General features: G+C 40.8%; 5 protein-coding genes across 5 annotated transcripts; 4 read left to right on the top strand and 1 right to left on the bottom strand.

The window, feature by feature from the left end:
* Window positions 1-1,411: 1,411 nt before the first annotated feature.
* KVR01_003299 (uncharacterized protein) lies at window positions 1,412-2,630 on the top strand (the record flags this gene model as incomplete). The annotated part of the gene is made up of 3 exons (XM_044792243.1): window positions 1,412-1,456; window positions 1,725-2,125; window positions 2,177-2,630. The coding sequence occupies 3 exons, from the start codon at window positions 1,412-1,414 to the stop codon at window positions 2,628-2,630; spliced, it is 900 nt and encodes a 299-aa protein (XP_044648314.1).
* Window positions 2,631-7,009: 4,379 nt separating this feature from the next.
* KVR01_003440 (uncharacterized protein) lies at window positions 7,010-7,550 on the top strand (the record flags this gene model as incomplete). Its single annotated transcript, XM_044793314.1, has 3 exons — window positions 7,010-7,148; window positions 7,232-7,287; window positions 7,377-7,550. The coding sequence occupies 3 exons, from the start codon at window positions 7,010-7,012 to the stop codon at window positions 7,548-7,550; spliced, it is 369 nt and encodes a 122-aa protein (XP_044648455.1).
* Window positions 7,551-8,956: 1,406 nt separating this feature from the next.
* Window positions 8,957-9,268, bottom strand: KVR01_003120 (uncharacterized protein; the record flags this gene model as incomplete). The annotated part of the gene is made up of 1 exon (XM_044787877.1): window positions 8,957-9,268. One exon carries the CDS (start codon window positions 9,266-9,268, stop codon window positions 8,957-8,959), a length of 312 nt encoding a protein of 103 aa, XP_044648135.1.
* A 2,024-nt stretch (window positions 9,269-11,292) lies between these two features.
* Window positions 11,293-12,616, top strand: KVR01_002246 (uncharacterized protein). The gene is made up of 5 exons (XM_044789279.1): window positions 11,293-11,692; window positions 11,825-11,882; window positions 11,951-11,992; window positions 12,070-12,143; window positions 12,214-12,616. The coding sequence occupies exons 1-5, from the start codon at window positions 11,512-11,514 to the stop codon at window positions 12,423-12,425; spliced, it is 567 nt and encodes a 188-aa protein (XP_044647261.1). The 5' UTR covers window positions 11,293-11,511; the 3' UTR covers window positions 12,426-12,616.
* A 229-nt stretch (window positions 12,617-12,845) lies between these two features.
* KVR01_002702 (uncharacterized protein) lies at window positions 12,846-15,181 on the top strand. Its single transcript, XM_044792036.1, has 4 exons — window positions 12,846-13,049; window positions 13,115-13,707; window positions 13,815-14,608; window positions 14,706-15,181. The coding sequence occupies exons 1-4, from the start codon at window positions 13,009-13,011 to the stop codon at window positions 14,964-14,966; spliced, it is 1,689 nt and encodes a 562-aa protein (XP_044647717.1). The 5' UTR covers window positions 12,846-13,008; the 3' UTR covers window positions 14,967-15,181.
* The last annotated feature ends 1,399 nt before the right edge of the window (window positions 15,182-16,580 follow it).

Below are 16,580 nucleotides of genomic sequence, written 5' to 3'. Positions count from 1 at the left end.
GATTTGCACAGGCAAGAGCAGAGAGAGTACATATGTACTGTAAATCCAGGCCCCCTGAGTGCTTGGATGTACATTTTTCTTCACGGCAGGGTCATTCCACCATTTCACCATCCCTATTTGTCACGGAAGGGTGGCAATGTGTCGTGGAGGCATCCTGGAACAAGCAGTTAACATCCTTGGTCAAATCGAGGTGCCCACGGCTTCGGCGCAAGGCAAGCGAAACTTCAAGAGGACATCAATATGACCAGGCCTTGCCAGGTTCGTCTCAAGGGACAACCGGTCCGCCCCTCCCACCCACGTCCAGTGTGTGGCCTCCTCTCGGGCGGCCCATAGGAACTTAGGATCGTGGCTTAAGTGACAAGATCACAGCGCCGCTATGAGGTCTGAGCTTGCCGAGTCTACTCCGTGGGACGAGAGAGCTTTGTATCTACGAGTGCTGTACATAGAGCAAAGCCAAGAGTGTAGCCAAATGTGCTGTTCAGGAGCATGGTTCTGGATAGCCCCCTGTTTCTTCACCACCTGGGCATCACTGTGCATGTGCACGGTTGACGACCTGGGGCGGCATCCCTGCCCGGTACATCACACTGTCCACCCCCTACGTCTTCTTGTAGGTCCCGCGAAACAAAGTTTCGGAGACTCTTCCGCTAGGGAAATAGCCCAGACGCGAACTGAAGCCCACTAGCTATACCGCAATGCAACGCCGCAAGGCCGTGGCGGGAGGTGTAGATCACACGATGCCCCGCTGCTGTAGGCGCAGCGGAGAGCTGTCGCTGGCGCGACAGCTGCCGGTGTGGCGGTCGAGCCCATTGTCCTGGTTCGCGATCTACATGTCTGCTGTCACAGACTAAGAGTCGCTTTGACCATCCCAAGTTCTGAGGGGCAGGGGGATGGGCGGGGGACACTGACCTGTTTTTCTGCGGCCATATAATAGCGGCACATCGCTAATACACGTATATTTTCGTGGGTGTGCCCGTCCAAGAACTCGTCCATGCGGTCCCCCGCCCAGTAGAAATACCTTTCTTTTCTTGGGCTTCTGGACTTGCCTCCCTGGATTCCGCATGTCCCCGCTGGTCAAAGTCCCTGGGGCTGCCTCTGCTAACGCATCCTTGGAGCACAACAACCTCCTGCCGGCACAAGAAGTGACGACATGTCTACTCTCATTGACCTGATAGGAGTTGTGGACAACTTGGGCGAGGAGCAGCCAGTACTCAATCGACGAGCAGCAATACTGGGCATCGTGATCTCGTTCCAGATGCTCACCACCATTTGCGTCTTTTTCAGGTTATATACGCGTTTCTTCATCGTTCGTACCATTCTGCCCTTCCAACGGACCCCTCGGTCTTTCCTGTTTTGGAATGCCAGAGTGGATGCATCACCTTGGAATCCATAAAAGGCAACTGACACGAACTAGATGCAGTCCCCGTGGTGGGATGACATGTTTCTGGCACTCAGCTTGGTAAGTACCTACCTAGGTAGGTATATGGCCTATATTCCCAGGGGGCTGCCATGACAACCAAATGTTTGTACGCCATCATACTGATACCTCCTACAGGTTTCCGTGACGACTGGAAGTGTATCAATATGTGTCATGACCACCACAGGCATGGGTCAGCACCTGCTGCTCTTGTCCGCGAGGGAGTTTGAGGGGTACTTACGTGTAATGTCCATCCTCCCCAAGCACCTTTTCCGATCTACGGCTCTGACTGAGGACTAATCTGTGATAGGCCTTCTGGATAGCTAATGCAACATACCCCGGCTCGACAGGGTTCATCAAGCTGGCTTTGCTCTTTCAGTACCTGCGGATCTATGAGAAGGGGTCAAAATTCTTCGTAGCCACTCTTGCCACAATTGTGTTCACAATCCTCTGGGGTCTGGCGTATAGCATCATCGGTTGGGTGCCAGCAGTACCTGTCTCTGGGTTCTGGAAGATGGAGATACCGGCCACGCGGTACGGCTATGGGTCCCTGGATGTCAAGAGCTTCGTAGGGACGTACGAGAGCCATGCCGCGATTAATATGCTTCTCGATGCCGTCGTTCTTGCCATTGCGGTACCCATGTTCTTCAAACAGGGCATGAGGAAAAATTCATACTGGGGACTTTTGGGTCTGTTCGTCCTCGGTGGAGTGTACGTGAACCCTTTACTCCAACTGGGATTGTGTGGCTAATTCGACTCCAGAGTGAACATGCTTTCTATATGGCGACTACAAAGTATCGTGGAGACGCGTGCCGCCACTATGCCTACATTCGACCCGACTTGGTATGGAACCACACCAATAGTACTATCATGTATGGAAGTGGATCTCGCGGCTGTTTGTGCCTCTCTCCCAGTCTTCTGGCCAGTCATCCAGAGGGGTATCGGATCGGTCATTGTGGTCACGCACGAAGTGAAGATCACGCGCGAGCAACGACGAACCGGCAACGAGAACACGGGACAAGCGGGCAATGACAGCGTGGAGTTGCGCCGGCAGCAATCGGAAGAAGTGCTACTGGAAAACGGTAACGCGTTGCCAATCCAATCGAACAGATTTTCATCGGGGAGTCATGGATATTACCGAAACTCTTTCACTTCTAAACAGCAAAAAGGGCCAGCTAATTCACTAGGGAAGGTTATGTCGACCGGGGTGCAGTAAAAGAACTCCGCCAAATATGAACGTCACACAAAGCTTCGACAGGGATTGAGAGGCTTCTATTAGATAGTAGAATAAATAGCTAATAGTAGCTACTCGTTATAAGTAAATCTACTAAGGGATATATTATACTTAAGGTAAGAGTTATAAGTTAAAAAAGTTTTAAACTTAAAAAGTAAACCTTTTTTTTTTAATTTAAAGTAATTAAAGATTAAAATTTTTAAATATAAGTTTTATATAAACTTTTATTTAATATTTATATTTTTTAATAATATTTTAAATTTTAATTAATTATATTTAATTTAATAATTATTTTAAAATAATTTTATTTATTTTTAAAATTATTAAATAAATATTTATTTAAATAAAAACTTTAATTAAAAAATAATAATTTTATTTTTATTAATTTTATTTAATTTATAAATTATTTATAAAATTTAAAAATGAAAATAATTTATATTAATATATTAAATTATATTTATTTAATTTTAATTAATATTATTAATTTATTAAAATTTAAAATTATTATAAATTATATATTAATTTAATATTAATAAATATTATATAAAAGTTTTAATTTTTTAAATATAAAGTTAAAAGATTTATAATTATAAAATTTTAATTAATTTTTATTTAATTATTTTATTGTATTATAATTTAATTTAATTTAATTTAAACTTCTTTTAAGTTTTTAACTTTTATTTTTAATTAAATTAAAACTTTATATATTTTAAACTTAAATTTAAAGTTTTTATAAATTTTAATATATTTTAAATTATATTTATAATTTTTAATTTTTTAAAATATATTAATTATTTTAAATAATAATAATTTTTAAAATAAAATTTTAATTTTATATAATTATAAATTTAATTATTAATAGTTATTTTTTTATTTATAATAAAGTTATTAAAATTATAAACTTAAATAATAAAGTATAATTACTTTATTTAATTATTTTTAATTTAATAATTTAAATAACCATTTTTAAATAATTTTATTTAATAAATATTTATTTATAAAATAAAGTTAAAATTTTTAAAAAATAATAACTTTTATTTTTATTTATTTTAATTAATTTATATTTATATATAATTTAAATTATATAATAATTTTATATATAATATTTACTAATATTAAAATTAATTTATAATTTATAATAACTTTAATTTTTAATAAATTAAATATAATTTAATATATTAATATAAAAATATTTTTAATAATAAATAATATTATAAATAATTATAAAATTATTATAAATAATTATAAAATTATTATAAATAATTTTATATAAATTATTTATATTTTTAATTTCATTATTAAATTAAAAATAAATAATTAAAGTTTTAAAAGATAAAATATAATATATCTTTTAAAAATTAATTTAATTAAATTTATTACATAAAACTTTTATAACTTTATAATTATAATTAAAGTTAGAAATTAAGAGTAGTAAATAAGTCTTATAAGGGTCTTTATAGATCCCTTTATTAATAAGGCTATTATATTATTACCTTTTACTTTAAAACCTAAAGAGTAATCTTCCTTTCTTCCTTTTTTCCTTAAGTAACTCTATTCTTTAAATCTACTTTATTTAATATAAACTTTAAACTTTTATATTATAAAACTTAAATAATATTTTAATTATTTATAATATTATTTATAATTAAAAATATATCTTTTATATTAATATATTAAATTATATTTAATTTATTTAAATTAATATATTAAAAGTTAAAACTATTATAAATTATAAGTTATTTAATTTTAATATTATTAAGTATTATATATAAGGTTATTATATAACTTAAATAAATTAATTAAAATAAATATAAATAAAGTTATTATTCTTATAAATAAAATTTTAATTTTATTTAAATAAATATTTATTTAATAAACTTAAAAGATAAGTAAAACTATTTAAATATAGTTATTTAATCTATTAAACTAAAAATAATTAAATAAAGTAATTATATTTTATTATTATTTTAAATTTATAAATTTAATAATTTTATTATAAATAAAAAATAACTATTAATAATTAAATTTATAATTATATAAAATAAATCTTTATTTTAAAAAAGTTATTAATATTTAAAATAATTAATATATTTTTAAAAACCTAAAAGATTATAAGCTTAATTTAAAGGAAATTAAAATTTATAAAAATCTTAAATTTAAACTTAAAGGCTTCCTTTTAAATTTAACTTTTTAAAAATAAAAACTAAAAAGTTTAAAAGAAACTTAAATAAAGTTAAATAAAGTTATAATAATATAATATAATTAAATAAAACCTAATTATAAAATTATAATTATAAGTTTTTAACTTTATATTTAAAAGGAAATAATTTTATATAATAAATTTAATTAAATTAATTTTTAAAAATATATTATATTTTACTTTTTAAAACTTTAATTATTTACTTTTAATTTAATAATAAAATTAAAAAATATAAATAATTTATATAAAAGTTTTAAATTTATTATATAAATTAAATATAAATAAATAAAAATAAATAAAAATAAATAAAAATAAAGTTATTATTTTTAATTAAAGTTTAAATTTTATTTTAATAAATATTTATTTATTAAATTTATAAAATTATTTAAAATATAATTTAAAATAAAATAATTATATTTTAATATTATAAATATTTTAAATTTATAATTTTAATAATTAAGTTTATAATTATATAAAATAAATATTTATTTTAAAAATAATTATTAATATTTAATATAATTAATATGTTTTTAAAAAAGTTAAAAATTATAAATTTACTTTTAAATATATTAATATTTATAAATATTTTAAATTTAAATTTTAAAGTTTTAATTTAAAGTTTATATTTATAAAAATAAAAATATTTATATAATTTAAAATAATTTAAAATAAAATAAATTAAATTATAATAAAATAAAATAATTAAATAAAAATATTTAAAATTATAATTATAAGTTTTTAATTTTATATTTTAAAAGTTTAATTAATTTATATTTATATTTAAATTATATAATAAATTTAATATATTAATATAAAAAATATTTTTTAATTATAAATAATATTATATATATTATAAATTAAAAAGTTATTATAAATTAATATTTATTTATTTAATAATTATATTTATTTATTTAATTTCTATTAATTATTTATTTAATATTAATTTTTTTAAGTAACTCTTTTATCGGTTAGCTTAGCTTATACGTAAGTAGTTAGGTGAAGTGGTGTGTATTATTATTGGTTAGAGGTCTGCCTGGCTGGGCGGCGAAGCGCCCAGTTGGGTTGGCCAGACCTGCTGACTAAGCTTGGTCCGTGCGTAGGCACGGGCCCACTAGCCTTGTAGTGGCTAATCCACTGCAGCCTACTATTCCCACATCTTTTATATTTATAAATACTTTTTAAGTTAATATTAAAAGACCTTATAATATAATTTTTTTCTTTAATTTTAATACTTTAAGTATAAACCTCTTTTAACATACTTTTTAATATACTTTCTAGTATACCTTCTAACCTATATATATTTAAGTATTAACTAAGTATTTAAATATTAATTAAATATTAAAAGGTTAAAAGTTTAAAGAGTTAAAAGGTTAGAAGGAAAGCTAAAAAGTTAGAAAGTATATAGTTTTTATTTTTACCTTTTTAATTTCTAACCCTCTAATATTTAATTAGTATTTAAATATTTAGTTAATACTTAAATATATATAGGTTAAAAGGTTTAAAAAGTATATTAGAAGGTATATTAGAAGGTATGTTAGAAGGGGTATTAAAAGAAGTATAAAAAAGGTTTATATTAAAAGTATTAAAAATTTAAAGAATCTTAATTAAATATATAGTTTTATATAAACCTTATATATAAATTCTTATATTAAGTAAGTAGTTAAAAAAATTAAATAAGTAGATATAATTATTAAGTAAGTAAATATTAACTTAGTTATTATAAAAAGTTTTATATAATAAATTTAATTAAATTAAGTTTTAAAAATATATTATATTTTAATTTTTTAAAACTTTAATTATTTAATTTTAATTTAATAATAAAATTAAAAAATATAAAAAATATATATTTAATTAAAAATAATTTAATTAAATAATGTTTCTTTAAAAATACGTTTTTATTATATTAATTAGTAATCCCTATAAATGCGGGGCAGTCTGTAACCCCCCTGATGTTACTCCACCAACGGAGGGGAGAATGGGGGGGGGACTGCTCACTTAGGGGCCGGATGTGCTGAGCTTCCGATGCTACAAAACAACGCGGCCTGCTGCTTCGGTTCCGCTTTGTTCTACCCCCCCCCCCGCTCCCTCCTCGAGCTGCTCGACAACATCCGCCGGTGCAAGATATCGACTGCTACGCAGTGCTACGAAGAATAACGACGACATGGCTGATGAGAACAACCCCCAGGCGGTCGAAGCGACCAAAGTCGATGAGACGCCCATCTCTCACCCCAACGCTGCCCGTCGCAACTCACTCGAGAAGCAGCTGGCCCAGCGCCCAGACCGCGCAGAGCTCGTCGAGAGTAAGCAAGCAACCAGCCGTGCCCTGTCCTGCCAGTTGCTGCCGCCACTGCTCAAGCTGACTGAACCCGTTCTTATCGCCCAGAGAACATCCTGCCGGCTACAACTGCTGCCCCGGCACTTGTCGAAAAGCAGAAGGAGGTTCGTCCCTCCCACGCGGACTGCACCCCGATGCCCGATCCCGACGCCCTCGTGTCAAAGCTAACGCTCACGGTTCCGGGGCACTGCAGCTCGAGAAGCACATGCGTGCTGACTCCCTCAACGACAAGATTGCACACCGGCCGTCCCCGGAAGAACTGATAAAGAAAGGGGTGCTCAACCCTGATGAGGATCCACGGTCACCCGAGGAGAAGTACAAGGAAGCCATCGAGGACGAGTACGCAAAGCGGGAGGGTGGTGCCTGAGGGATCAGGAATCGCAGCATCGGCCGCAGCATCGCAAACATTGTCTGGTCATTGATGCTACGGCCGGCCCATGTGTTGACGGAAGAGAAAGGATACCCGGGTTGTCCTCTGAGAGCATCCAAGATTGTCTTCGTGTGTTGGTCGGGGAGCGTGAGGTCCCTCCCAACGTGTTGGCCGGCCAGGTACAGGTTACACATGGCTGTCAGGCTATCCACTGCGATGTGCTGATTGCTGCCGCATCCTCCGTTCTAGGTTGCTGCACTGTGCGACTCAAAGCGAGAGCAACCTCGCTTGCTTGGCAGGCCCTGTTTGCCGAGCAGCACCAAGACAGCTCGCGACAGCCCGCGACAGCCCGCGACAGCCCGCACAGCCCAGCAGCATTCGCTCATGTTCAACGTCTTAGGGATTCTCTGTTCGCTTATCAATGCATACGCGTGTCTTAGGATTGCAGCGTGTCAGCGGGACTCGTGGCCCAAAGAATATTGCATGAGGGGGGCGCGCAGCGAGCGAATCGATGCGGCCATATATATATCCCTTGCGCATATGCACGGTCGCGGCAAGCACCTGGCCGAGTCATTCGCCGGTTTGCCGCAACGTGCATTATCGACCAACCGCCAGTCTCCTTCCCTCCTTTCCTCCCGCAGACTTGCTCCTGTCCTCATGTGCCTACTTCAGTACATCATGGTAGCCGGGTCCTGCGTGTTGTAGACGGACCCAAAATTAGAAATCCCTGCCCTCATGCTCTTTCAGGCGCCAGACAACCCACTCACCCACCCCCCTGAGCAGAGCAGCCCAAATCCTTTTACCTGGGCCTCAGATACACGGCCCCGTCACGCTCTTGTTCCTCGTCAGCAACGATCCTGAAGAGCCGCAATGTATGGATATGCCTCTTGGCAGGGCATTGGTGATTGTACTTCGGCCCACCACTCAGTCACGACCGCGCGCGAGCAGGCAACCACCCGTGGAGGGCACCGGAAGCCCAAAGCCAACACTGAAGTCTCGTGGAGAGGGCGGTCAACTTGGCACCAAAAGGTCAAAGTCGTTTCGCATGTACGCGTGTATCAAGATGGGCTACGTTTTCCGTCAGAGCCAAGGCCTTGTTCCCAATCTAGTCTGTTGCGCCGGTCCCATAATTCCCAGTCTATCCGGTATTCTTCACTTCATTTTCACACCCCGAGCGTGCGGTCTCTTGCGCCGAAGCCCGTGCAAGAACGTCTTGCATGCGCGCATTCCCAGCCGTACGCGCCCCCACTTCCCAGCCAGTCAAGCATCAAGCAGCCTTGTCTCCTATGGAGTGTACCGTCAAGGTACTGGCGATTCTCCCGGCCGGTGTTTGACAAGATTACGTAATAAGCCAACCGGCCAACAGAGCAAGTATGCGATGGATCTGGTCCGAGTGATTTGTCTCAGGCCTTTTTGCCGTAAGTTTTGGCTGACTTGTACGTCGGACTCGGCTCGTTCTGGTGGTTTTGTTGCTTGTGATTGATGACAGTCACAAACTGTCCCTTGCTGTTGATCTTTGTCTTGGTGTCGGCGCTCTGGGCCGGCTGCTGGGTGGACCACATGCTCCCAGAGGAAGAGTCGGTCTCGTAGCCTGTTGAGCAGGTGGACATAGGACGAGACATTGTCGAGCGGCTTGCCCTCGAGCTGACAGACGTGCCTCGGGATAGTTCCTTTCGGTTGTGTATGTCAACGGCGTACTTGGAGCTACGAGACATGCTTCGTCCAGTGTGCCGTGGTGACAGCGGCAGCTATGACGGCCTTGGGGGGCACAGTATTTGCCTGGTTTGGTGTGGGCGTGGAGGGTTTGGTCAACGACTGGGCCCAACAAGAAAGGGCCGATGCGAGGAGGGGGGGGGGGCACATGAGATTTATGTCTGGGGACGGGCCTGACGTCGTCCTAATTTTCCAAGTGCCGGAGGGCACACGCGGAGGGAAGGATCTGTAGCTGAGGGCAGCCAGAATGGGCGTCCAACCGTCAGGATACAAGGAGTCAGTAAGCTCGCCCGAAGTATACAAAAGCAGGGGTTTGCCGAAGGAGCGCGGACGGGGCGACGAGGGCTGGCACTGGGACGGGCACCGCCCCGGTCTGGCGGACTGATGGGCATAAAGGTCTCATGGCTGGGCGGTCTGGCCTTTGGGGGGGGGGGTGGTCTGGCAAGGCGTGGTGAGAAGGAGGAAGCAGGTGAGCCAGAGGGGGCGACAACGGGGCGAGGACGGGCGGTGGTGGTCAGGGGCCAGCGATCATCATGGCAGGGCAGCTTGCTTGCCATCATGGTCGAAGGAGCAGGGCAGAATGGTGAGGCTTGCTGGACCCAATTGGGCAGAGGCAGGAGATGCCAGGAGGATTAGGCATCACTGGCAGCAGGGGCAGGGGGGCTTCGAGGCGCGTCGAGGGCGAGGGGGACACGAGATCCTGTCCGGTGTCCGGGTAGGTTGTTGCTGGCCTCGAGGGAGGGCGGCCGGCTTGGGCGACGGGCGACGTGCGATGGGCCATGGGCCATGGGCCATGGGCCATGGGCGATGACAGCGACAGGGGAGGGGTGGGCGGGCAGGGCTGAGTTCCTGGGGGCCAAGGGCGCAACACAGATCCGCCGGGCAGCTGTCCAGACTCCCAGCGGCTGCGCCGTACACAAAGCACTTCGGAGGTCGGAGACTCGAACGAACCGAACCGCCTGCACCTGCCTGCAGCAGTTCGCAGCAAGAGTTCATCGCAACGCGGCTGCGCGGTTGCTGCCTTGGCCCACGTCGCACCGGCATCTGCTTGCCCTGCATGCTTGAACCGTCCCTCCTCATCACCGCCGCCATCTCAAAACAGGGCGGCCCTGGCAGCCAGCTACTACCTACCTACCTCCGTCTTTCAGCTCCCGACCAAGGCTGCCTGCCTGCCTGGCCTGACTGCCTCAGCTGGCAGCACAGCTGAGAGGGAAAACGGGCACGGCCCCGTCAGCAGGCACCAACCGCCCGTGTGCGAGTGTGAGTCAGAAGGCCATCCTGGGCCATCCTAGGCCATGTATGACCTGGGCGTCGCCGGCATGAATGCACTGATGCGTGTCGAGACATGTGTGAAGGCAGGCCAATGTTCGTGGACAGTTCCTCGCGGTGGCCAGACCTGCACGTGCTCGCATAGCATCCAGGGACCCAGGGACCTGGGGCAGAGCTTCCAGGAGGCCGTGATTGATGCGCCCGCCCGCTGCATCCGATCCTCCCGACACTGTGCGGCCGTGGCAGACTGGCAGACTGACGGCAGTCATCCAAAACACCTGTTGTTCAGGCGGAATCGGCCCCCCGGTGTGGGTGCTCAAATGCGTCAGGCCAGGCAGGCCAGGCAGGCCCACCTGCACTCTGGCACTGTGCCAATCGATAATCTCCCATTGGTTCTCGAGCCCCCCTGGGACAAAGCAAACGAAGCAACCACAGCAATCAGATCAAGGGTCCCGAATCAAGGGTCCCGAATCAAGGGTCCCGAATCAAGGGTCCCGAATCAAGGGTCCCGAATCAAGTGGTAGTCTAGACGTGCCCACGGTAGCCTATCAGACTGCCGAGGTACCTTTCGCCTTGTAAAGGTCCTGGACTCCTGGGTACCTTTCTGCATATCAGGTCCTAGGGCGCCGACCCAGCCACCTCGATAGGCCGGTAGGTACCTATCACTGCTGCACTGCTGCACGCCTGGGTACCTAGGTATCTAGGTACTTATAGTACCCAGGTACCACAGTAGTAGGGGGGAGGGGGATGGGTTGGAGGAAGAGAGAGGACACGGCGTCAGGAGCTTGCTTCCTCGCATCCGCCCTGCCTCGCGTCTCCCCGAGCTCTGCACTTCAATATTCCCCTTTCTGAACATCTGTCACGCTCCTAGCAGAACTGCCACTCCGCCAGCAGCAGCGCTACCTGCGACAACAACCACAGCAGCCCCCCTCAACATCCCCAAATCACGTACCCTGCCTCGTCCACCCGCGCCAACATGCAGATTCTCTCAACCTGGGTCCTGCTGGCCTCGGCCGCCCTGCGCGCCCTCGCCGCCGAGGACCTCAAGATCGATGTCACTGTGCCTGTCGAGTGTGATCGCAAGACCCAATCCGGCGACAAGGTGCAGATGCACTACAGAGGCACTCTTGCTGCCGATGGAAAACAGTTCGATGCGAGTATGTCAGACGCCCCAAGGCCGTAGTACGCTTCGCCGCATAGCCTCTTGTTGTCTCCGCCCCCTCCGGCGGCCCGCCACCACAAGCCACCGCCTCACCTGCAAGGTAGCCGCTGACCAAATTCTCTGGCAGGCTACGACCGAGGCACGCCCTTCAGCTTCAAGCTTGGATCCGGACAGGTCATCAAGGGGTTCGTCCACCCCACGGTCATCCCAAAACGGGCTGCGCACCGCGCAGGAGCTGACACTTGACAAACAGCTGGGATGAGGGCCTTTTAGATATGTGCATTGGCGAGAAGAGGTAGGCTGACTGGGCCGGCCACGGACTGCTTGCCTCGCCCCAGAGTTTATCCCCAACCAGCTAACATGTCGCCCCAGAACCCTCACAATCCCTCCCGAGAAGGGCTACGGCCAGCGTGGGATGGGCCCAATCCCTGCCGGCAGCACACTCAGTACGTGACATCAGACGTAGCCCTTAGCCCCATTGTTCGACCTCTGACCTGCTGACTTGCAACACCATAGTCTTCGAGACCGAGCTGCTCGGCATCGACGGCGTGCCCAAGCCCGAGTCGATTGTCCTGAAGACCAGCACGACAACCGAGGCCCCTGTTGAGACGGCCAAGAACCTGGGCGAGAAAATCGCCGAGAAGTTTGCTGAGGCTACGGAAGCTGCCAAGACCATGTTGAAGGACACACTGAAGGACACGGACGATGCTGAGCACGTCGAGCTGTAAGTCAGCGGCGGCTGCTGCTGGGGCAGACAAGCACCGCCTCAGGTCTACACGCTGCGGTGTGTTTCAAATACGCCTCGCCAATCTGGATAAGACATGTAGACTTCTCAGGGTCGAGTGACGTTACCAGGCCTGCAGAGAGCGGCACAAATATTTCCAAGACCAAGGACCGCAAACAATGACCTTGATGCTTGCGTCTCTGGCAGATTTGCGCGAAAACGCGCTTGTGCGTTGTGAACATGTTGCTCCTCTCCTCTCCAACACCCACGCTGGGCGTCAACACCGGTTGTGGAAGGAGCGGATGGCCTGCACGTCGTAAGGCGTCCTAGGCATATCCCTGCCTGGCCCGGAAGCTCTCGAGTGCGCACCCGAGTTGCCGGTTCGGGCCGGGGTGAGGGGATCTTATCAGCTGTACTCCGTAATGCCGCTGCTGGCCGGTCCTCGCCCGTTCCCTTCGGACGATAGATAATACGCGTAGCAGCCGCCCCAAAAGTCATCCTGCTGCTATCCCTTTGCGAAGCCCTGCCATCTCATACACGAGGCGTAGAAGAGCTGCCTGCCGGCGGATGCATAACATTGAGCAAGAATGGTCTTCCTGTTGGACTACGTGAGGCACCGAAGGGAGTGGTAAGTATCCATCCCCTCATCTCCAACCGGCTTGTGATGTGTCACCCGTTGACCCGACGCTGCAGTCAGTTCAAGCAACAACAACGCGCCGACAGGATTTCCTCCCTGTCATCCTATCATGGGCCTTTGACCGATGCAGACCGTGAGACGGTCAATAAGCCCATACAGAGCCTCGTCTCGGGAGTCCACAATGGTATCATCCAGCCCTTGGACATCCTGCGGACATACGGGAAGGTGGCTCTCAAGGCTCATGAAAAGACCAATTGCCTCACCGAGATCATGCTGCCTGACGCGGAGAGATGGCTCCAGGAGGGCTCGTCGATCAACCTGAAGGGACCGCTCGCAGGCATCCCCGTGTCTCTCAAGGACACAATTGTCGTCGGCGGTTACGATGCTACCGTCGGCTACTCGTCGTTTGTTGGGAACGCGAAGCCGAAAGACGGTGCCCTCGTAAGGCTTTTGAAGGATGCAGGCGCGGTGCCCTATGTCAAGACCAACGTCCCCATCTCCTTGCTGAGCTTTGAATCGACCAACGACGTGTGGGGCCGGACCACGAATCCTCACAACCCCAGGTACTCGCCCGGCGGGTCCACCGGCGGCGAGTCGGCGCTGCTGGCCCTTGGCGGCAGGATAGGAATTGGGTCGGATGTGGCAGGTAGTCAGTGCCCCCCTCCTCTTTTCATGGGTCCCAATCTTTTCGTGTTCTTGCAATGTGCCAAAACACGTCACCCTACAACCTCGGGCAGGTGATTAACACACCCTTAGGCGTGCGAGCCCCTGCACACTTTGCAGGCTGTTATTCGCTGCGCTGTTCTACTGGGAGGTGGCCTAAGCAGGGCGTGTTCACAAGCATGCCTGGCCAAGAAGGCGTGCCAAGCGTGTTTAGCCCCATGGCGAGGACCTTGGATGACTTGACCTACTTCACGCGCACGATCATTGAGATGAAGCCATGGGTTTACGACCACTCTGTACATCCGCTGGAATGGCGTTCTCACGTCGAGAAGCAGTTCTCGGGGAAGAAGAGGCTGAGAGTTGGTATGCTTCGGACGGACGGCGTCGTTGACCCCAGTCCTGCCTGTGCTAGGGCGCTGGAAATTGCCGAACAGGCTCTCGCTAGGGAGGGGCACGAGATTGTGGAGATCAGCCCTCCGGACATGTATAGGGCCCTCAAGCTGGGGTCGGTGCTCTTGAATGCAGATGGATGCAGGACCTTCAAGTCCTTCATGAGGAGTGGTGAGTGGGAAGACCGAGGCGCAAACCAGATGAGCTGGTACATGAGTCTGCCGCGACCCTTCAAGTGGGTGTATCACCTGTGGGTCAAGTATTTCCGCGGCGACCACATCTGGGCAGGGCTATTGAGGGACTGGCACCCCAAATCGGCCGAGCAGAACTGGAAGTTGGTCGCCGAGAGAGAGTCCTACAGAGCTGAGTGGTTTGAGTGGTGGAACCAGACTGATATCGACTTCATCCTATGCCCACCAAACGCTACACCTGCTGTTCCCCATGACGGAATGAAGGATGCCGTTAGCAGTTGCGGCTACACGTTCCTATGGAATATTGTGAGTCACGGGATCTTACACGAGGCCCGCTCCAGTGCCGAACCAATCACCTCTGGCTCCCTCCGGTCGATCAGCTACTGACCATGTGTGAACACAGCTTGACTACACCGCTGGTATCGTTCCTATCACTCACGTCAACCAGGCCTTGGATGGTCTACCGCCTGGTTTTAAAAACAAAAAGTTGAACGCTGTTGCACAAGGTGCGTATAAAGTGTATGACGCAGAGGCCATGCATGGGCTCCCCGTTGGCGTGCAGGTAGTCGGCCGCAGATTGGAGGAGGAAAAGGTTTTGGCAGTCATGAAAAGATTGGAAGATGCACTGGGCGACGCCAGGTACGATATAATGGCTATTGACTAGGGATCATGTGAAGAGTTATAATGCCCGGCCTTACGGCACGTAATACCAACAGCACAAACTGACCACCTGGGCATTTGATAATTGGGCTTCTATCAAGAGGAGCAGCGTACATTAGTCTGCTTCGAATAGTGTCTTAAGACTAGTAATATATATAGGAGCTGCTAGGTTTAGTATATATATCTCTTTATTATAATGTTTAATTTTATAAACTATTAGTTTATATTTTTTTAAAAAAAATAATTTTAATAAATTATAGTAAGAAAACTTAAAGTTATTTATAAAAGTTATTTATTTAAAATTAAAATAAATTAAAAAGTAATATAAAAAAAATAATAATATTATAATTTTATAATATAAAAAATATAAAGTTTATTTAAAATTAAAAGAATTAATATTTATATATAAAAATAAATAATATATTATTTTATATTTTTAAAAAAATTAAAGTTATTTATTAATATATAATTATTTTTATATATTTTAATTTTAATTTTATTCTTTAAATATTTATATATATATAAAATAAAAGTTATTAAAAATTATATTTATATTTTTATTATATTTTTATTATATTTTTATTATATTTTTATTATATTTTTATTATATTTTTATTATATTTTTATTATATTTTTATTATATTTTAATTAATAAATAATAATTATAAATTATTTATATTTTTAATTTTATTATTAAATTAAAATAAATAATTAAAGTTTTAAAATAAAATAAAATATATTTTTAAAGATTAATTTAATTAAATTTATTATATAAAAGTTTTTATAATATTTTTATAATTTATTATTAAAAATAATTTTATATTAATATATTATATTATATTAATTTAAATAAATATTATTAATTTTATATAAATTAATTTATTTAAAGTTAAAATTATAATAAATTATAAATTAATTTTAATATTATTAAGTATTATATATAAAATTAATTAAAAATTAAAAATAATTAAAAATAAAATTATTATTTTTTAATTAAAATTTTAACTTTATTTTATAAATAAATATTTATTAAATAAAGTTATTTAAAATAATTATTTATTTTATTATATATTAAATTAAAATATAATTAAGTAAAATAATTATATTTTATTAGTATATATTTAAATTTATAGTTTTAATAATTATATTATAAATAAAATAAAAATAATTATTAATATTTAAGTTTATAATTATATAAAAATAAATTTTAGTTTTTAAAAGATTATTAATATTTAAAATAATTAATATATTTTTAAAAGTTATAAAATTATAAATAAAACTTTTTTAAAAAATATTAAAAACTTAAAAGAAAACTTAAATAAAGTTAAATTAAATTATAATAATAAATATTAATTAAATAGAAATTAATTAAAAATTATAATTATAAATTTTTAACTTTATATATATAAAAATATTTATTATTATATTAAATTAAAACTAATTTTAATAAAGTTATAAAATATAAAAATATAATTAAATATTTTATTTTATATTATATTATATTATTACTTTTATATTTAAAAATCTTTAAGAAAAATTAAAAAAAAATTATAATATAATTTTTTAATAAAATTTAGATTTATTATTATTTATTAAATATTAATTTTATAATAATTAT

The sequence above is a fragment of the Diaporthe batatas genome, assembly GCF_019321695.1.
Source record: "Diaporthe batatas strain CRI 302-4 chromosome Unknown Contig00003, whole genome shotgun sequence".
NCBI classification, from domain to species: domain Eukaryota; kingdom Fungi; phylum Ascomycota; class Sordariomycetes; order Diaporthales; family Diaporthaceae; genus Diaporthe; species Diaporthe batatas.
The sequence above is the reverse complement of the archived record's forward strand: the minus strand, read 5'-3'. Positions and strand labels throughout refer to the sequence as shown.

What these genes read in the sequence shown, in the direction of transcription:
- KVR01_002246 (XM_044789279.1), top strand. Translation starts at nt 11,512, where the DNA reads ATGCAGATTCTCTCAACCTGGGTCCTGCTGGCCTCGGCCGCCCTGCGC. An exon ending in TCCGGACAGGTCATCAAGGG is followed by an intron (nt 11,883 to 11,950) that starts GTTCGTCCACCC and finishes CTTGACAAACAG; the next exon opens with CTGGGATGAGGGCCTTTTAG. An exon ending in CCCTGCCGGCAGCACACTCA is followed by an intron (nt 12,144 to 12,213) that starts GTACGTGACATC and finishes GCAACACCATAG; the next exon opens with TCTTCGAGACCGAGCTGCTC.
- KVR01_002702 (XM_044792036.1), top strand. Translation starts at nt 13,009, where the DNA reads ATGGTCTTCCTGTTGGACTACGTGAGGCACCGAAGGGAGTG. An exon ending in TGGGTCGGATGTGGCAGGTA is followed by an intron (nt 13,708 to 13,814) that starts GTCAGTGCCCCC and finishes ACACACCCTTAG; the next exon opens with GCGTGCGAGCCCCTGCACAC. An exon ending in ACACGTTCCTATGGAATATT is followed by an intron (nt 14,609 to 14,705) that starts GTGAGTCACGGG and finishes GTGTGAACACAG; the next exon opens with CTTGACTACACCGCTGGTAT.